The following is a 22,494-nucleotide window of genomic DNA, read 5'->3' on the forward strand; positions in this document are numbered from 1 at the left end:
TTACAGATTATGTGAAAAATACACAAGATTTGGTATCAAAACATAAAGCAGAAAACAAAAAGGAGTTTCATATGATTTTTAATGAGATACTTATATCCATTTCAAGGAGAATAACAAATTGTGTTCCATTCTCATCTTCAAAAATAGAAGTTAGAAGTTTCATTTGTGTTTAATAGCTTCCATTTGTAAATCTTATACAAAAAATTCTAACTGCTAACAAGTATTTAAAATTTTTTCACTTAGTGAAAATTCAACATCTCAGAATAGAATATAAGTCAGTATTTACATACAATTTTTAATTCAAAAGTTAACTGTAAATTATATGTCAATAAACATATATTGTAAAAATAATGAAACTGCTCCTAACATATCTTTAAATACAGAGCATTTAGTTTAAGAAACATACCTTCTTATTGCATTCATATACAACATTATCCAATTCCTCCTGCATAACACGGAGTTTGGCCTTTAGAAATCTGTTCTGTGCTTCTGTGGATTTAAATGATTACATTTATTGTCCTTAACTGAATCTAAGATGCCATTAACTGCAGATAGACCATTTTATGAGGAAAAAGAATGCTCAAGATGGCGAGTTTATCAGGAGACCCCTGTTTGAGAACACTAAAGACACTGAATATTCATAGTATCAAGGTAAAGGAAAAACAAATCCACCCAACAGAAAGGAACTGTTCACATTTCAACAGTGGAACTGAGTAAAGAGGGGAAAAAAACCCAAAAACCTCTCCTTAGAGTCTGAACCACAAGCCAGTATTCACTCTTGCAAACTGAATTTGTCTTTACCAAGGTGGTACAAAATACCTCAGTCAAAATTTAAAGTGGTTTCAGGTTGGTAACATCCCCAGGTGTTTGGCAGAAACAAACACAAAACCACTCAAGCAGAACTCAACTTCAGTCTCAGCCATTGTGATTATAAAATACCATTGACTGTAACACACATGCCAATTTCACGGAAGTTATAATGTAGTCTATGTGCCTTAGAAGCAAAGAAATACACTAATACCTTACTGCTGAAGCTTTCTCGCACAAACTCTAAGATCTGCCTTTGCAAAGTATTTCATTGCTACCTAAAGTTCTTTATTCAATGATATTAGCAGTAAATCTTTGATGTTTCTAGGTGTATACAAGTAAATAAAGTGAAAACTGAAATTAGCACTCACTCCATAATTCATTCAATCATTCATTGAAAAAATATACATTAAGTCTCTACAATGTTCCAGACCTAATAGGGATAAAACAAGCTTTGCCTTCATGGCTCTTATGTTGAGTAAACACCCTGAGTGGTCTCTGAGAAGTCATTAGAATATACCCCAGAGAATGCACAAAATCTCTTCATGCATACTCCTTCCAAAGCTCTTCTTTTTATTTTTTTTTTTTTTAAGTTTATTTGAGAGAGAAAGAGAGAGTGCACATGTGGGCTGGGGAGGTGCAGGGAGACAGGAAGAGAGAAAGAGAGAACCCCAAGCAGGCTCCTTGTTGTCAGCACAGAGCCTGATGCAAGGCTAGATCTCCCAAACCGTGAGATCATGACCTGAGCCAAGATGAAGAGTCTGACGTTTGACTGAGCCACCCAGGTGCCCCCAAAGCTCTATTAAATGCTTCCAGTGTTATCATGGAGATGATTAATGATGACTGGCTCTAACCCACCTAGATCTCTCCAGCCTCAACTCTCCTTCAAGCCTCTCGTGTCACTCCAGGTTAGCACAGGATAGAAGGGAAATGATAAATTTAAAAATGTGAAGTTTGCAGTAGCTGTTCTCTAAGGGGAAAGGAGGAAGAATGCGAGAGCCTGAGTTTGTCCATCTCTCTCTCCCCAACTAACCTTGGTGTCATAAGGAGTTGAGTGCTCTCATCTCTGTAGGCCACAGCATTAACCTCCCATCCCCATCTCCCTCTGACTTTAGTCTTAGAAAGCAGTATGTGCTACTAAACTACTTTTCTTATCTTTTCCTCTTGCCTGTAAGATACCCATTCATATATGGAATAAGAGAAAAACTCCCCCAAAAGGACAGACACCTAGGCCAAAGACTCTGGAAAGGGAATGCAGGGAGACAAAGTGGCAGAGAGGTGATTCAGCAATAAAAACCAACTGGCAATTTAAGGTAGTCTGTTGTATTGGTTCTATGTATCTGGGAGCGGGAATATTGTAATGGGACCACGGGTGACTATGTACTGAGAAACAGCCAACATGTGACCAGTGTGTCCTTGAAGGCATCTTGACAAAGACCTAAAGGCAGCTTCCTGCTTCCTTTATCTTCTCTTCTGACAAGTACCCCAGAAAGCTTAGATTTACTGGCCAGTAAATGTGATAAATTCATAAATGAATTGTTCATTTATGAATGACTAGCATGTAGCACAATAATCATTATACATATAAATTGTTATTGTTTTCACAGAATCAGAATTTTAAAGATAACCTTATGACCATCTAATATAAACTGCTAAATTTTGAAATTAAGAAATTGCAATTACAGAGAGGCCAAGTGGCTTGCCTGAACTTACAATTATAGTTCAGTATTAACTCTTCATCTACACTCAACTGTCTTATGTTTACAATAGCATAGGTGGCACCTCATAAATTCAACAGTTCTAGAGGCACTACTGATAATGTTTTTAGAGTATCTAAACTTATTATTTTTCAAAGTGATATGCAGAGAATGAGTTTATAAGAAAGAAAATCACATTCATTAGAAAACTAATTTGATTATTTTAACTGATGCCACATGAGTGATTCATTTATCCTTTTAACATGCCATAAGTAGAATACGGTAACAATCAATGAAAGAAATACAAAGACATTGGGTTTTAAAAAGTATTTTAATGTTTAATGATAAGCTATGGGGCATTTTAACCTTGGTTGAACAGTGGTCAATGAAACCAATACCATATAGTCTTTTTCATTTTTACTTTTTGTAATGGAAAATGTCAAACATATAAAAGTAGAAAGACACTGTCAATGAAAAACCACTTTCCTATCATCCATCTTCAACTGACTCATAACCAATTTTATGTCATCTATAATTCCACTCATTCCTCCTACCATCAAGTCCCACTAGATGATTTTGAAACAAGTGCAAGATATCACAATACTTTTTTTAAATGCAAAAAAATATTTCCCAAATATCTGTTTCTAAGTAATTGTGATATACAGATAAAAATAAACAGAAGAAAACTTACCTATTCCAATGTCATTACTAACACCACAAAAAATATCATCATCGATATAATCAGGTAAGCCTTCTTCCTCCAGTTGCCCTTCAGTTTTACTAATTGTTTTAGCAAGAGAAAAGTCTGAGAAATCCTCTGGAATGGCAACATCATTGGCAGTCCGTACATCAAAGTATTTCAATTTTATACTATAAATAAACATACACACACATATACATACTCATTATATATTATATACAATGTCAACATATAAAGGAAATATGACTTTTATCCAAATAAAAAAGATCAAAATTATTAATTAAAAAATTATTAATTTTGAATTTATGATGAAACCTATAATTGATACTTCCAAGGATTCTATTATAAAAGACTTGGCTGACTTTCAATCTTTATGAATCACACGGCCACAGAGCTAGAGAAGGCTTATGAAACCAGTTTGTCTACACATTGCCTCCAAACAAGTAAACATCAAAACTAAGAGTGCTGAACTTGGCCTCCCAAGTTAGATCCAGACTGCGGATTTTAACTTATATGCTGCTGAAGAACTATATAAAGTGATACTGCGTTTAGCCATAATTCTGCAAACACTGAGAATAATACCTCTTAAGAATTAGAGTGAACATTTATTAGCTCAGTCAAAATCAACTTTTTTTTCCACCTGAAGAAACACATTCTAACCAGAATCAAAATCAACCAAAAGTTGGATTTGCTTTTCTTAACAAGAGAGGAAATATGAAATAAAAGTCACTAGTAAAGGCATTAAGGAATGGGCCAAGCCTAACCCATCAAGTTTATGATTCCAAAGCCTTGTTTTTAACTTTTTACTTAATTTAAAGCCTAACTTTCTTTTAATACATAAGCACAAACTTCAGAATTCTGTTTATAAAAACCTTTTCCTTAAAAAGTAGTTTTGAAGTCTGAAAATAAGATAACCAGTTATGTATGCATGCATGTACTGATGTACGCAGTAGATGTTCTCTTTTCTTCTATCAATTTTATTTATTTTAATGTTTATGTATTTTGAGAGAAAGAGAGCATGAGTGTAACCAGGGGAGAGACAGAGGGAGGGAGGGAGGGAGGGAGGGAGGGAGAGAGAGAGAGAGAGAGAGAGAGAGAGAGAGAGAGAGAATCCCAAGCAGGCTCCACGCTATCAGTGCAGAGCTCAATGTGGGGCTCAATCCTACGAACCATGATATTATGACCTGAGCCGAAACCAGTTTGGACCCTCAACCAACTGAGCCACCAGGCTCCCCTATCAATCTATTTTAGATTTATTTTATTTTCCTTATCCCCTCACTGTATTTTTTATTTTATTCAAAAGACAAAAAAAGTTATTTAGCCTATTAAAAGACACCAACATTAACAAAGATTTTTCCAGGATTATAATGCAGTATCAGTTTAGATAATTAATAGACACTTAATAATTTACTGTGAATAAGAAGCGTGTTGGTACAACCCCTTGTAGGTATGACCTTCCTTTTCCAGAAGGTCTCCTATCCTAGATTGCCTCTTGGGTCCCCTTTTCAAGCTTAAACTACTAAGAACAGTCTTGAGTTCTTTATCACCAAAAACAATAGAATGTAAATTATAATGATACTATAGTCTTATTTAGAGCCTACCAAATCACTCTGTATGTCAATACACACAATAATGTATGGTGTTCTATTAAATGTTCGAAAAAGTAGACTCGTCTGAGAGAACTAGGCAAAGACACCTATGTTCTAGACTCAGTTCTAAGAAAATATCTCACTAAAAATAACATTTAAAAATTTGAAATGTGGCGATTTTGCTTAAAAGAACTGTGTACAATGTTTACTAACTGCTGTAAGACATTTCTGAGTTGAGAATGTTTTAAATTACTGAATGTAGATAAGATATATACAATGCCAGGTATAAAAAGATCTGGAGAAAGAGAAAGAGCTTAATAACTAAAATCATGGTAGTATGAATCATAAAACTAAAAAAATAGAAAGTAATACTTTTAAAACTGTACTATACCTTGAATTTGTTTTCCTTCCTTTATTTGTAGAGTGTAGTTTGTTTTGAATCTTGTTCACTGCATCAACATTTTTGGTCTTTGGCTACATCAAAGAATTTAAATTATTGATTAATTAGATTCTAATCATTTGCCCTGGAAAGCAGTTTTGTAATACACAGAACTGCTAGTTTACTACACAGAAGAACTCCTATTTTCATGGAATTATTGAATTGTATTTTAAAGAATCCCGGAAACTGTATAGCTGGAAAAGACCTAGATATCACTAGCACCAACAGGTTCAAAGATAAGGAAAATGAGTCCCATAAAGTCAAGGATATTCAGCTGGCTAGTGGAATATTAAACCGGATGTTATGACTCACAGAACTGAGTTCTCCTCACTGATTATTCCCCAGGCAGGCCTTCACATACGCTGTTTTCTTGGCCTAGATATCTGTGGGTGGGGAACCCGTAGATCTCAATAAGCCCAGCACCTGTAATAGTGATCTATACACTGCAAATGTTTAAATGAATGAATAAACCTTTCAAATTACCTTCTTAGTATATAAATAATTTTCTTTTTTGGGTCGAATAGCTGGTGAATTTCAGCTTCAGAGGGAAAACAAACTCCTTAGGTTACAGATTCATTTTACTCAGAATTTCTTCCAGTATATAACCAAATTGTTCAGTGAAATTATGAGACAAAAAAGGATTCAGCTTATTTTATAAGTAACACATCATGAAGGCATCTCTTCTAAGTATCAAGGCTTATATTCTATTTCTGTAGAGTCATACTCCTCTGTTTTGTTCTAAGAAAAGCCTAAAAAATAACCTAAGTTCTATACGACGTAATTACATTTACAGCAAGTTCAATTTCATACCTTAGTTTCTGAATGAAGATGAACTATCCCTTCAGACAACAGACCTCTACAGACCAAAAATAAACATTATATATTAATAATAGATAATACTAAGCTGAGACACAATAAAAGTCAACAGTAATTACATCTGAAAGGGAAAATAGACAACTACCAAGTAGACTTTGCTATAATTCTAGTTATGCACATGTTAATTTATTAACACAAGAAAATTGCTTTGGTTAAATAATTCACCTTTAAGAAGTTATAATGTAATACCAATATTTTTGTAGGAAAATGAAGCACAAACTTTAACAAATTAAAATCATAAGGAGTGATTGTTGGCTACACACAGGGATTATCTATTTTACAAAATAATTCACCACAAGGCTTTTTAGTGTGAGCCCGCCCAGTGTTATCCTTTGTTTAATGCATTTAGATACATGGTCTGTATTTGTTTCTCCCATTACACTGTGAAATCCATGAAGGTAGGAATCATGTCTGCCTTGTTCACTACTCTATGCCTAGTACATGGTGTAGTACATGGTATATAGGTTCTTAAATTGTCACCGAGCAAATATTTGCTAAATGCATGAATCTAAAATACAATTCATTTTTTAAACATTTTAACTTCACATTTTTTTAATTGACATACAATAGTCTATTAGTTTCAGGTGTACATCATAGTGATTCAGTATTTTTATACAATACAAAATGATCTCCACAATAGGTCTAGTTGCCATCTGTCACCGTACAAAGTTGTTATAATATTGCTGACTATATTCCCTGTGGTGTACATTACATCCCTGTGACTGACTTAATTTATTACTAGAAATTTGTACCTCTAAAATACAACTCATTTTTCTGCGCAGTTTTCAAAATATGTTTTTATTTAATACAAAGAGTGTTTATGGGGTCTGCACTCTCTGGCCCATGGGCTGAATCCATCCACATCAACTCATTTTCACATTATCTATGGCTGTTTTCACACTACCAGCAGCGAAGTTGAGTAGTGACAAAAACTGTAAAGCTGACAAATACAAAAATATTTACTATCTGGCTCTTTACAGGAAGATTCTGCCTACCCCGATCAATTGTCTAGATCATCCCCATTACATATATTATTATTTCTATATCTTGTTGCTATTAAAAAACAAAACAGGCACTGGATGTCTCAGTTGGTGAAGCGTCCTATTCTTGATTTCGGCTCAGGTCATGATCTCATGGTTTGTGGGATGGAGCTCTGCGTGCAGCTCTTCACTGACTGTGTGGAGCCTGATGGGGATTCTCTCCCTCCCTCTCTGCCTTTCCCCCACTCACATTCTCACTCTCTTTCTCCCTAAATAAATAAATAAATAAATAAATAAATAAATAAATAAAATATTTAAAAACAAAACACTCCATCATATCCCCCTGAGAACTCATTACCAGAATAAGGACATAAAAACAAAATTACTTTCTATCAGATGTCACCTACTGAACTAGTTACACATAGGTTATTTCAATATTAAATACAAAAATATACTTAGATAGATATTATATACAACCTCTCAAAGAACCAGAAATAGCTTTGCAAAGAATAAAAAGAAGGCTTTCAAAACAGCTTAAAATTACAGACTAAGAATCATTCTCACATATGACATTAAAATGTTACCAAACTTTATACAAAATTTTAACTGTCCTCTTCCATGGCCTTCATATCAAAAATATTTGCCGTTTCCTTACATTTTCTGTAGCTTCCATTGTTCCTTCCCAGATACACAAACGTATCAGCCAAAAGACATTTAACGGTTATCTGTCTCCCTCAGGTTTAGCTGAGTGACATTACTTTGCTAGTGTATTTCTGTGAAAAATGAACTAAAATACAGTATTCTAGTTACTTTCATTACATTTCTCCATGAAAGGTTTGTACGTAACATCACTGAAATGATTCGTGTGGTAAACCTTGCTTCCAACAGACTGAAGGATATGTATCCCATACTGTTAAGAAGCTAGATTCTGGTTTTCCAACTGTATTGTTTGGCAGAGTAACCGTGGATGTTGAAGACCTATTATAATGTATACTGCCTGACCATCATCATTTAGGTGTATTATTCTCCAAGCTAAAATGGATTATCTCTCTACAGAATTACCTTCCATATTCAGCAATTCCCAACTAATAGTCAAGTAGCATGTTTAAAAGCCAATTGTTCAAACAGTAGTATTTTTTTAAAAAGTCACCTGACCAAGGTAAACAGAGGTGTCATCACCACTTTGCACTTAAGGAAAATTTTGTGAAAGAAAACCAACAGGTTTATTTTCAGGCTTGTGAAATCAGTCTCTCACTTGCTTCAACAGAAACTAGGCATTAGCAGTCATTACCATCATTTCAATCTATTCATTTACTTGATAAAAGCCATGCCTCATCTTCTCTGTAATCCAAATTTTGGAATTTTGATAGCATCATTTCCCATAAAGTATCAGAAAGTGTTATATATAATAAGGATAAGTTGTTTCACGTGTGTATGTCAAATGATGATACAAAAAAATTTTTATGGGAAAAAATTTTATTAAAAAAAATTAAAATGCACCAGGCATTAACTCCTTGGAAGCAGGACCTGGTCTGTTATCACTGTATCACCAGTAGCTAGACCTGGCATGGATGGTGTTCAAAAATTGTTTCTTTTTTTTTTCAGAAAGATTTACTCATTTACAGTAAAATATACTCTTTTTAGCTATACAGCTCTATAAATTTTAACAAACTTTATGATCATATAACCATAACAACCAAGACAGAGAATGTTTCCATCACCCCCAAAATTTCCCTTGTGCTTTGCAGTTAATTATCTCCCCTCCACAACATAAAACCACGAATCAGATTCTGTCTCTATAGTTTTACCATTTCCAGAATGTCAAATAAAGGAACATAGGGATAAGGAAAAAAAAGAGAGAGAGAGGCAAACTAGAAAATAGACTCTTAACTACAGAGAACAAACTGATGGTTACCAGAGGTGAGGTGAATGGTGGGGGGATGGGTGATATAGGTGATGGGGATTAAGCAGTGCACTTGTCATGATGAGCACAGGGTGATGTATGGCAGTGTTGAATCACTATATTGTACACCTGAAACTAATATTACACTGTATGGTAACTCACTGGAATTTAAATAAAAACTTAAAAAAAATGGAATCATACAGCATACATATATTTTAGTCTAGCTTCTTTCACTTAGCTTCTATGTTGCTGCTGCATCAATAGTTCATTGCCTGTTACTGCCAAGTAGTATTCCATTGCATGGATATAACATAATTTGCTTATCCTATCTGTTTACCACTTGATAGATATTTGAGTTGTTCCAGTTTTGCAATTATAAATAAAAGTGCTATAAACATTCGCATAAAGGTTTTTGTTTGGACATGTGTCTTCATTTCTCTTGGGTAACCAGCGAAGGGAGAATTGCTGTATCATACGCAGTATTTTTGAGTAAATGAATGATGTCCCAATATTTCAAGTATGAGCCAACTATATACTGCTTAAATAACATATTTCTTTTCTGTTTCTAAGCCTTCTAAGGTGTTTAAACATTAGACCGTCTTGGGGCTGTGCTGCTTTCACAGCCTGCTTCTTCATCTCAGAAGAATGGGAGGACGCACAGCTGTTTTAAGATTTAAACAGTCACAGTTTTAGTCTATCACTCAAAGTTTCTTTGCCAATAAAACTCCCTCAAAAAACTAGTGGATTTCACACCTATTTGATTCCAGTTAGTTTTGTGTGCCATTACCACACCTACAGTTCTCTCCAAGACTGTATTTCTTTAAACTGAACACCTCACCCTCCTCCCCTTCTCCTTCCTGACTTTAAAAACGGCTTACTTTGAAATTGTCAGGTTTCTATGGGGAAACTACAGCTTTAGTTAGATCTTTGCACTGAGCCATTTTACCCAATTGGAAAGTTTCACTAGGTGCCATTCAAAATGATCCTTGCCCTGAAGAATCTTAATCCACTGTCAAGTTTTATCAATAGCATGAAGCGCACATCTTTAGTTTGACTTTTACTTCAAGGCTGAGCTTTAATAGGCTTTTGTTCCTCAAAGAATTTCTCTATATCATAATTTTTCTTGTCAAAAAGCAGCTAATTCTACAAACCAAGGGTCATCAAGACAGTGAGGGAGGGCATAAGAAAAGATATATAGATTGGGACGCCTGGGTGGCTCAGTTGGTTGAGTGTCCAACTTCAGCTCAGGTCATGATCTCATGGTCCATGAGTTCGAGCCTCGCATCAGGCTCTGTGCTGACAGCTCAGAGCCTAGAACCTACTTTGGATTCTGTGTCTCCTTATCTCTCTGCGCCTCCCCTGCTCACACTCTTTCTCTCTCTCAAAAATAAATAAACAGTAAAAAATTAAAAAAAAAAAGATATATAGATCAATTGGGTAGAATTGAGAGTCCACCAATAAAACCATGTGTCTCTGGTCAGGTGAGTTTTGACAAAAGTGCCAAGACCATTCAGTGGGCAAAGAATAATACAGCTAATAGTAACTAACAGCACATACTACTAATATTCTGTTTTCCAACCTCTCTCCCTAACGCACAAGTTCATTTGACACCTGTTCTGCCTTCCCATTTAGCAAAGGTGGCAGTTTTACTAAATCCACTGCTGGTGCATTTAATACAACTTCTCTATCTTTCCAGGATCAGTTTCCTCACTGGCTACCACCTAACTACAAAGCTAAAGCCACACTTTTTTCTACCATAAGTTCCATATGGTCACCCAGAGACGAGGCTGGGAGATTTCATCAACTGGATTTTCACTGATCATGGCATATAAAGACTCAGCTTGAGGTTCAAAACCCAACTCCTATCTGTTGGCTTCGAAGAGAATAGTCTGACTTTTGCTCATAGCAAGAAACTTAGAATGTTGGGTGATCATTATTGCCTCAGCTTTAAGATTTTATAGTTTTATTCACATAGATCTTTTATGTTTCCTGTTAAATTTATTCCTAAATACTTTTTGGGTCCCTATTTTTTTCTTTTAACATACCTGAAGTCCACATGAAATTCAAGGGAAAAAAGATCTAATATATTCTAATTTTACTAATTTATTTATTTTTACCTAATTTTCATATGCAATTTAAAAAGAAAGTATAGGATGTAAGAACAGGTTCGGAAATCTTATCCAACTGTGGTTTGCATCTCAGTGAAATCACATATTATCTATATATCCTTGGGCAAGCTCCTGAACTTTGCTAAGTTCTAGTTTCCTCATTTTTAAAATGAGGACAATAACATTTATTGCAAAATAGTACTCTGAGAATTAAATGAGATAAAGTAGGTAAAGGGTTTACATTGTGTCTGGCTGATATAAGCTCCCATTTTATTACTACATTATACATTACATTATTCTTCAAATCATAAATTTCCAATACTTACATGCAAAAAGATCTTACATAAAAAAAGATGCAAATGCATCATCAAAAAAATGGTATTTGAGATTTAACTTACTTTAAATTGCAATCCTCTTCCTTTTCATATGATTTAATTTGTGTTGAAACAGGCCTCGATTGGTCTTCTTGCTGATCTCTCTAGTTAAATGAGTAAAGGTAAGTCATATAAACAAAAATCACAAAACCAGGATATGGTTAAGTGCCTTTCTGATCATTAATCATTTCAGAGTTGTCCATAGTTTCCATGAAATCCAGGCACAGAATTCGAAATGTTATGGTATGAATATAAGGTTTGGAACAATGTAATTTCACCTTTCATTCTTTTTGGATTAAGAAAGTCAATTTTAAAGGAAAAATGTATCAAGGCCTTATGTGATCTTATCTAACTCCTGTTTCCCCACTACATTAGTCTTCCAACTTGTAACATACAAAGGAAATTAGGTTCACAGGAAATGAGAACATAAATCTGTTTAATGGGTAGAAATACTTATCTCAAAATAGGCACGACTTCAATGTTAAGAAGATCATGAAGCACTAAAGTACTAAGTTTTTTGTAATGATGTATCAAGACATGAAAGTGAGTAAACAAAAATTCAAGGCAGCAAAAGTTATATCCATTAGCTTCTGTGGGGCAGCAATGTCTTCTCCCCTTTCCTAGCCCTTCCTGGGCTTCTACTTTACTCTTTTTCAGGGTAGAGGTAGATTGTCCTTATTAGAGGATTCTTGGAGCAATAAATCCCTCATTTTCCTATAATATGGTTTGTTATTTTCCTAGTCTTTAGACACTGGCAAAAACTAAAAGATATCATAAAAATTTACTTTTAGTAAAATATTTAATTACAAATGAAACTAGCAAGTCTATAACCGTTATCTGAATACATTACCTGAAAAGAATGTGATGTGTGTGTATGTATGTGTGTATATGTGTGTACATGTATATTATATATATTATATTATATATGTGTGTACATTATACATTATATATATACATATTATATGTATGTGTATACATAATATTATATATAACATATATTTCTTATTTCAAAACTAACGAATAATGAAGGACTGTATAAGGCAGTTCAAACAAATTATTCCATATTCTTCACTACCCTCCTAAGGGGGATGGGTGAGAATTTAAAAGAAGATGTATTAAGTAGAGTAAAAACTGAAAAAAGTTTGAAAGCAGCCACTTTATTCCTCTAAGGAATAAATAATGGGAATGTTGATGCATACGGAGCTGCTTACATGAGGAATAAACAATTTGGTAGCCAGAATGGGGCAAAATATGCTTATATTGTCTAGTGATAAAACTTCACTACATTTTCTCTAACTATAAAACTGACTACAGTCTAGCCCTAAGAATCTGAGTCACATCCAACTGCAGAATTGAAGAAACAAATTACCATCTGAGTATCAGTGATGACTGTTATCCTTTATTCAACTTTTTTGCAGAGCCCATGTTATTTCTATCCTTACTGAATTACCAGAATTAATTATATACATCTACTCTCAAACATTAATTTTAAAGTAGTGGGAAAGATTACTAAGTATGAATGTTCTTACTAATTAGATGACTGGAACATCAAATAGAAAACACTTTTTCAGTGGCTTTTCAAAAATGCGTGCATATCAAAAACATATACTTGCATATATATACATACACCTATTCATATATTCATGTTCATTCTGTGATAATTCATTGAACTAAAAGTTTATGTTTTGGGCACTTTTAAAAAGTTAAAAAAAACTAGCACTCACATGAAATTAGTAGTAATTGCATATTTACTTACTATTACTTCCTCAGCTTGTCGAACCAGATCAGCTGTTTTTGCCTCCAATTCTGCATTTAAACGCCTAAAGGCAGAAAATAATTATTATTTGGGATATACTCAAAATTCTAACAAAAATAAAAGTAATTAAATTTCAGTAACTACACTTTAGCTAATCAAAAAAATGCCAAAATATACACATGACATTTTTATTCTAAAATTACCATTACTTTAGAACTCTTACCTCCAACCACTCATGATTCCTTATCTTTTGTGGTAGAAATTCATACAGTAACTCGTGGCCTCTCTCTGGCCCTCACTTCAGGTGGAATGATTTATTTGGGTAGAACAAACTGGATGGGTTCAACTCAGTTTCACTCTCCATCTTCGTGGGATCAACTCCAACTAGGGACAGGAATAGGGCAGGGTGGGGGAGAGGCCTGCTTTGGTCTGGGGGTGTTGCTGCAACTGGGGACATAACTCTGGGTTTAGTGAGCAGACCTAATGTGGCTCACACCTCAGCTACATACTTCAGTATCAGCTTCAGAAACAAAGGTGACTGTTTTGGCCTCCACTTGCCACTCCTTCCTCCACCCCCATCCCTGCCTCACCCCACCACATCTACTTGGAATCTAACCAAGAATAGGAATACTATTTGGCTCCATTTAGATGGGAAGAATGGCAAGAATGGCAATATCACTGAAGGAAACGCTTTTTAAAGAAAAAAGTGTTCATAATCCTTCCACCATCATCCAACTGTTTTTATTTTTCATATTCCCTTCTAATTTTCATCTATACACACAATTTCATACTATGCTTTCCTACAAAAAACAGAAGGAATATGTATCTCCACATAATCTTTATAATTCATGCCTTAAATGGCTACACAATTCTAATGAGTTGCACTTAACATAATGTACTAAACTGTTCCTACTGTTAAATATTCTTTTTCACTTTTAAAGGTTAACACTATAATAAATATCTTCAAAAGCATGTAACTTTTTAATTTTATTCATAGGTCACATTTCTAGACCATCTAGTCTCTTTTGAAATTACATGAAGGGAATATGTTGAGCAATTTTTAAAATGAGATATGATATTGTTTGTTTTTCTTCGATATGTGATTCAGAAGAAACAAAATTCAGACAATCCCCACCCCCAGTAAAAAAAAAAAAAAAAAAAAAAAAAGGAAGAAGAAGAGAAGCAATACTACATTCCTTATGCCTTCCTAAAACAGTCTAATGTTGTAAGAAATATTTTTACATCTTAAGATCAGTTAATCAAAAGAAAAATAACTAATAAAGACTTAAAGTTGCATTTAAGATGCCATTACTTGATTTTTCACATTTTCTTAAGAATCATGAAAACTTAAATAGAAGCTTCTGGTCAATATAGTTTTCTGAGGATGACTCAGAACACTGTTCTGCTCCAAACCATGGATGTCCAAATGGACATGTTGGATAAAATGTAATGAAGGAAATATTGCTAAACTCCAACTCAGGCAAGGAAAATACCCTGACACTAAAAATAAAGCAGTAACTCAAAGTGAGAGCAGTAAACAGGAACAGAAGCCAAAAGAGTCTAACAGCTAAAAACTGATGCATGTGTGGGAGTCGAAAGACTACACCTGTGAAACACAGACTATAAAACACTACCCATAACATTAGGCAAATGGAAATGAAACTGGAGTCATGGGTGGAAAAGATTCTCTTGTCAGTGGTCAGAGAAAATTCATCTTTCCCAGATGGTGTGGGGACACTGTGCCAAATTTTAGTGTAGAAAGGTACACTGAAAGCAGTGAAAACTCTGATAAGCTAGGAAAGGTAAATGTGAAATCAACCTATAGTGACATTTATTCATGTAGAATATATGGAGCTCTCTCAGAAAGCAAACCCTGCTAAAAATAACCTCACAAACATAACAAACTGCGTAAAGTTACCAAGACCGAGAAACGGCAGACACGACAAAACTTATACCATAATAACTAGATTTTCTAAATCTATAAATAAAAATCTAAATCTAAAATCTATTTTTAAATATTTTTTTTTCAACTTTTTTTTTTTTTTTTTTTTTGGGACAGAGAGAGACAGAGCATGAACGGGGGAGGGGCAGAGAGAGAGGGAGACACAGAATCGGAAACAAGCTCCAGGCTCTGAGCCATCAGCCCAGAGCCCAACGCGGGGCTCGAACTCATGGACCGCGAGATCGGACGCTTAACCTACTGCGCCACCCAGGCGCCCCTATTTTTAAATATTTTAAATCAGGATTTTTCATTTGCCCACTCCCCAAAAAGCAGGAATAGAAACTATTAGGCAAGAGCTAATATTTTTTTTTTACCAAAAGAACACTGAATTTAGGAAAGAACCAAGTAGAAATTACATTAACAAAAACACAGTCATTGCACTTAAAAACTCAAACTCAATGGTTACACTGATCAAATGAACTGAAGAGGAAATTAATTAGAAGAGAGATAAGAGACAATGCACCTAAAAGGAGATAGAGAAGCAAAAAGATAAAAATACAAAAGAAAGGTTAACATGCATTGAAGAGAGACTGACAAAGACATATGTACATCTACCTAATAGAAGCTGCAGAAGGAAATCCCAGAAGCAGGAACATCAATATTCAAATACTGAGAATTTTCTAGTACTGAAGAAAGACATGGATCTCAAGTGGAATTAAAATAGTGAAATTAGTCAGAGAAAGACAAAAATCATATGACTTCACTAATATGAGGACTTTAAGAGACAAAACAGATGAACATAAGGGAAGGGAAACAAAAATAATATAAAAACAGGGAGGGACACAAAACAGAAGAGACTCATAAATATGGAGAACAAACTGAGGGTTATGGGAGGGGTTGTGGGGAGGAGGGATGAGCTAAATGGGTAAGGGGCATTAAGGAATCTACTCCTGAAATCATTTTTGCACTATATGCTAACTAATTTGTATGTAAATTAAAAAAAAAAATAAAACAAGTTAAAAAAAAAAAAGACTGTAATCTGGGCACTAAGGTTGGTGTTGTTATTAGAATGGTTACTGTTTCTAGGTCTTTTCATGGACAAAGCTAGGAAATAGTGGGTGGGGGGAAGGGGAGGAGATGTTTTGTTTATTTATTATATATTTATTTATTTATTTTTAATGTTTATTTATTTCTGAGAGACAGAGCATGAGTGGGGGAGGGGCAGAGAGAGAGGGAGACATAGAATATGAAGCAGGTTCCAGGTTCTGAGCTGTCAGCACAGAGTACGACATGGGGCCTGAACTCACAAACCTTGAGATCATGACCTGAGCCGAAGTTGCTCAACCGACTGAGCCACCCAGGCACCCCTATTTTGTTTTAAAGATAAAATAAATCATAAGTTCAAACATTCTTCCAATTCAAATTCAAGACTACAGAGTTTTTACTTAGCCTCTTTTATGTTACATTCATATCTCCTTTTCCCACTCTGATCATTCTGGTTCTCAAAGTCACTGGGGATAAAAGAATTAAAATTATTATATAACAAACATATATCAAAACATATATATATATAATCATATAACAAACATATATCAAAAAAGAAAACAGGGGCACCTGGACGACTCAGTCAGTAGAGTATATGACTCGTGATCTCAGGGTTGTGGGGTTGAGCTCCATGCTGGGATTAGAAATTACTTAAAATCAAGAAAGAAATAAAGAAATAAAGAAATAAGAAAGAAAGAAAGAAAGAAAGAAAGAAAGAAAGAAAGAAAGAAAGGGAGGGTGGTGGGAGGGAGGGAGGAAGGAAGGAAGGAAGAAAATTAGCCCACACCTGTATACGTCATAGTGAAATTACAGAACTTCAAAGACAAAAATAATCTTTAAATTATCAAAGCAGTTATTTAAAAAAAAATAGTCTACCAGCATGATGTTCTAAAAAGCTGACAGTAGACAGTTTATCAACATCTCTAGATTCCAATGGACTATGAAGTGTTAACTTCAATGGATTGCAGAGGAAAAAAACTGACCATTTAGAATTCTATGTCCAGCTAAACTACCAAAGAAGAGTAAGTGTTAACAAAATTTTCAAAAAAGACTGCAGACTCAGAAAAAGTAATGAAGGGTCTACACTTCAGGAAGGAGGAAGCTGGACCTAGAAAAAAGGTCACAACAAGGACAAAAATTACAAAACTTGATGATAAATCTAAATTAGTTCAGAACATAAAAATAACATTAATGATAACCTGGAGAGCAGCAATGTTCAAAACTAAGAGCAAGTCAAGTATTATCTAACTTGACAGATAGAAGAAAACCAAGTTAAAGCATTTTAAGGTCTTTCCAAACCAGAAAAAGAAAAATAGAGATACAACAAAAACTTCAATCCAATAGAAGACAGAAAAGAACAAAGGGATAGTAAAGAGGAAATACAAAAAATAAAATGACCCAAAGAATTTCAAATTAATGACACAGTAATGTAAATAAATTCACTTATCAGAGGCAGAAATGATCAGACAGGATATAAAAACAATGTTTTTAAAACTAAATGATATAAAAAGCTTATAAATAAAAGAATAAAAAAATGGAACTAATAATGAAAGGAATAATTCATTTCATCTGGAAGATTTAAGGAAATCAAACAATACAGTGTCCAAGCAAAAAAAATGAACACAATTCTATGAAGAAGTTTTTAAATTATAGTTATAGCTTATTTCAATACACCTCTAACAGGAATCAACAGAGCTAGCAAGAAAAAAAAAAAATGGTGAGGATACTGATATTACGGAAAGCCAAATTAATTAGCTTGAGCTAAGAGATTAATTCACAAATAGCAAATATACTTTCTATCAGAGAATACATGACCATTTACAAAAACTGAACATGCATCTATTCAGAAGTAAGTTTCAATACATTTTCAAATATCATTAGTATGTAATTCTCTGACCATAGTGCAATTAAACATAAATTTTAAAATTATAAAAATAAAGCAATCAAACCATCTATATGCCTGGGAACTAAAAAACTCCTAAATAATCACTTATGAAAATCATAAAATATTTTAAACCAAATAACCACAAAAGGAATAAATATCAAACTAGGCCCTGAAATACAAATAAGCTGTAGGTGGAGAAAAATTTACAAAAATTAAATGTATTTATTAAAAAATTAAAAACAAAACTAAAAACAAAACTAAAGTAAATTAAAAATAACTTTTTTTTTAAAATTTGAGACAGAGAGCATGAGCAGGGGAGAGGGGTGAGGGCGAGAGAGAGTCTTAGCAGGCCCTATGCTCAGTGTGGAGCCCAACACAGGGCTGCATCTCACAACCCTGTAATCATGATCTAAGCAGAAGTCAGGAGCCAGTTGCTCAACTGAGTGAGCCACCCAGGTGCCCTAGTAAACTAAATATGAACTAAATTACTAAAGAGTAAAAAAAAAAAATCCACCACAATTAGAAGAGCTAGGATAAAGACCAAATAAGAAAACATAGATTAGCAGCAAAATCAAAAGCTAGTTCTCTGGGGGCATCTGGATGGCTCAGTCAGTTAAGCATCTGACTCTCGATCTCTGCTCAGGTCTTGATCTCAGGGTCATAAGTTCAAGTTCTGTGTTGGGCTGAGCATGGAGCCTACTTAAAGAAAAAAAAAAGCTAGTTCTCTGAAAAGACCAATAAAATAGACCTTCCAGCAAGACTGCAAAAAAGAAAAGGCAAAAATAAATGACACTAGCAAGCTTCCATAAGATGTGTGTGTATAAGGTAACAAACACGCTCAAGACTTAAAATACACACACACACATACACATATATCAGACACATATACACATAATGGAACATTATTCAGCCATAGAAAAGAATGAAATCTTGCTACCTGCAACAACATGGATGGTAGAGAGTATTATGTTAAGTGAAATTAAATCAGAGAAAGACAAATAACATATGATTTCACTGATGTGGAACTTAAGAAACAAAACAAATGAGCAAAGGAGGAAAAAAAGAGAGAAAGAGAACCAAGAAATACTTAACCACAGAGAACAAACTGATGGTTACCAGAGGGGAGGTGGGTGAGGAGATAGGTGAACTTCGGGATGGGCATTAAAAAGCACACTTGTCGTGATGAGCACAGAGTGGTGTATGGACGTGTTGAATCACCACACTGTACACCTGAAACAAATATAACACTATATGCTAACTATACTGGAATTAAAAAAAATAGTAATAAATTAACTATTTCTTAAAATAAAAAAAACTAAATAAAAAATAACTATACTGGAATTAAAAAAATAGTAATAAATTAACTATTTCTTAAAATAAAAAATAAACATATTTATGTTTTTATATTATAAATTTACCTTTTTAAAACATATATGAAGTAGACACTTTTCTAGAAAACTACAAATTACCAAAATTTATTCTGGAAGCACTAGTACATCTAAATTAATGATTATTCATTTATGAAACTGAAATGATAGGCAAAAAATTCCATCAACAAAAAATACATCAGACTCAATTTCACAGTTTTAATCAAAGGATAGATGATCCCTAGTTACAAAAAGCTTCCAAGAACAGAAAAAAACAAAAAGGAAAACTATTCTGTTGTTTCATGTGGCTAGGATAATATGGGTATCAAAATCAGAAAGGAAAAGAACTAGAAAAAAGTATAAGACCAATTTCATTTGTTTGAAGATGCAAAAAACCTACATAAAATTAGAGCAGTCAAATCCAGCAGTCTTTAAAGGAAAATAAAAAATCTGCTTAGTAGTTCAAAGTGTTAAAACATTAAATATGGAGGGGGAGGACATTTAGTCACCTAAATTAATTAGGGAAAAAAGTTTTGATAGGATTTAACATTCATTCAAAACAGGAATTAAAGGAAACAATGTCGTTAAACCTAATAAAACAATCTAGTAAAACTCTATTATCAAATTTCATACACAGTGATAAATTAAGTGGCCTCCTTAAAATCATAACCAAGATAAGGATGCTCATCATCACTTTTCCTATTCCATACTGCAGTGGAGGTGCTAACCAGATTGATTTTTAAAAATGCATAAGAAACTGTGAAGACACAAAACTATCCTTATCTGCATTTGATATAACAATGATTATAAAAAATCCAAGGGACTCTATGTACACAACGACGAAGAGAGTTCAGCAGGACTGACTATATATAAATACAGGCCTAGGATCAACATACAAAATCAGCAATGTTCCTACACATCTAATCAATTAGAAATATTTTAAAAAGCCATTCATTACAGCCACAAAAACTATAAGGCACCTAGAAATAGATTACATATGTGAGGGTTTAATGTAGTAATATAAAATATTAAAGGACACCAAAAAACCCCAACCCCTGTATAAATGGAGATGTATCAATATTCATAGAAAGAAAGATTCAATACCATAAAGATGCCAGTTCTCTGCCAATTAATCTATAAATCCAATGTAAGTGGTATTTATGGGTATGGGATGTGGGGAGGAGTGGGGCTTGCCCTACCGGTTATCAAGACCATTATAACAGAGGTCACAGAATCTTACTGTTTAGATTTCTAGTTTTATAATATAGGCAAGAAACTTGGAAAACCTACTGACTTGAGTAATCAGCACATTCTTTAGTATATTCTCTCAGATGGTGATTATTTCCTGAAAATATCTAACAGCAGTTGATTATAGACCATTCTGGATTGGGATCCCGGCAAGTTCTGTGTTCTGCTGATTGGAGACATCCCAAATATGCTTAATATCAAGACCGCATGTGGCAAAATACTCTGTTATTACCTCTTATTCTTGCCCATAAGAATGGCCAGATATTTTACTCTTCTGCATGGCACAGAGGTGATCTATAGCTTCAGGCAGAGCCAGGAAGTTACTCTGTTCATATATGCCTCAGATTTGCACACCTGAGTACAGGTAACAGAACAAGCAACAACTGGCCACCTTTACCACAAAATGACTTTTGTTAAAATAAAATAGCTCCTATAAACGTCTTTAAGAAGACTTTAAGCAGGACCATAACAACATACCAGAGCTAGTTGCAAATTATACCCCTAAATAAGTAAATGATTAACCTAATCAATGCAGGTATTTAGTGCTATCTAGAATATAATGAAAATAACCATTTGGAGTTGAGCACAGCTGATTCAGACCTGTACACAGACAACAGATGAGTTACTTAGGTAAACTCCTGAAGTGAATTAATAGGCCCATTTCATTAAATAGAGAATGATTATCTTCCTACATGTTATGGCAAATTAACAAGTACATGTCTAGTTCATCAAGAGAGTTCACTTCAGTTTTAACTTTAAATATGCTTTAATTTTAAGTACAGATCATATGGTAACTCTATGTTTAACTATATGAAGCAGTACTATAATGTTTCCCAATTTTAAATTAAATTAGATAAATTAAAAAGAAAATGAGTTGGTAAAATATAATTTTTTAAGGGTATATACAATGACAAATAAAAGACGTGGTCTCTTACTTTATAGAACTTACAGCCCAGTGGAAGAAACAGACAAAAAGTACACTAACAAATGAATTTGTAACAATTATGCTAACTGCAAAGAAAAATTAGTAAGTCCCTATAAAAAGAGTAACTGGGGAGCTTACTCTAACATAGTTCAGGAAGACCACGCGGAGCATTACAGGTGGAAGGCATGTGTGTGATTGTCCTCAAGGGAAAAGTCTGAGAGGCTTAAAGACCAGTGAGGCTGGAAATTGGTACGCAAAAAAGAGAGGGCACCAGATCAAACTAGAGACAGGATCCAGATGGACAGCTTCTTTTTTGATTTTTTGATTTTTATTTATTTTTTTAATATGAAATTTATTGTCAAATTGGTTTCCATACAACACACAGTGCTCATCCCAACAGGTGCCCTCCTCAATGCCCATCATCCACTTTCCCCTCCTTCCCACCCCCCATCAACCTTCAGTTTATTCTCAGTTTTTAAAAGTCTCTTAGGGTTTGGTCCCTCCCTAACTTCAGACAGTTTCTAAAGTGCAACAGGGAACCACTGCAAAGTTTCAGGCAAGGGAGTGACATGATCAAATTGAATGATTACTCCGGGTCTGTGTGAAAACTGGGGCATGAAGGCAGAAATGGTCTAAAAATGAAAGCACGTGTTGTCAGAATAGGTATAATTACACTGAGCGCAGATAAGTAAAGGAAATGCTCCTCCCAACTCCACCAAATATGGATGAGAACGGGAATTCCAACTGCAATGAGAAACACGCTTTCAATTTAGAAACCAAGAGAAATTTACATAATTAAACTCTAGAGACTCCAAATTAAGTGGATTTTCTTAAACTAGAAACTGAAATATTGG

General features: G+C 34.2%; 1 protein-coding gene across 4 annotated transcripts in view; it reads right to left on the reverse strand.

Annotated features, from left to right (window-relative positions):
* TEX9 (testis expressed 9) overlaps positions 1–22,494 on the reverse strand; it is a 205,103-nt gene that overhangs the window by 37,908 nt on the left and 144,701 nt on the right. For 2 of the 4 annotated variants that reach the window (XM_027067321.2, XM_053223986.1), the window contains exons 3-9: positions 13,453–13,613; positions 13,230–13,293; positions 11,498–11,577; positions 6,043–6,088; positions 5,185–5,267; positions 3,196–3,374; positions 407–489 (exon numbers count right to left, since the gene is read on the reverse strand). In XM_027067321.2, coding sequence (XP_026923122.2) covers positions 407–489; positions 3,196–3,374; positions 5,185–5,267; positions 6,043–6,088; positions 11,498–11,577; positions 13,230–13,293; positions 13,453–13,466 — 549 coding nt within the window. In that variant the 5' untranslated portion in view covers positions 13,467–13,613. The remainder of the gene's footprint in view (positions 1–406; positions 490–3,195; positions 3,375–5,184; positions 5,268–6,042; positions 6,089–11,497; positions 11,578–13,229; positions 13,294–13,452; positions 13,614–22,494) is intronic. The other 2 variants (XM_053223987.1, XM_015078710.3) reach the window with 1 other exon arrangement.

Source organism: Acinonyx jubatus, chromosome B3, assembly GCF_027475565.1.
Source record: "Acinonyx jubatus isolate Ajub_Pintada_27869175 chromosome B3, VMU_Ajub_asm_v1.0, whole genome shotgun sequence".
In the NCBI taxonomy this organism is placed as follows: domain Eukaryota; kingdom Metazoa; phylum Chordata; class Mammalia; order Carnivora; family Felidae; genus Acinonyx; species Acinonyx jubatus.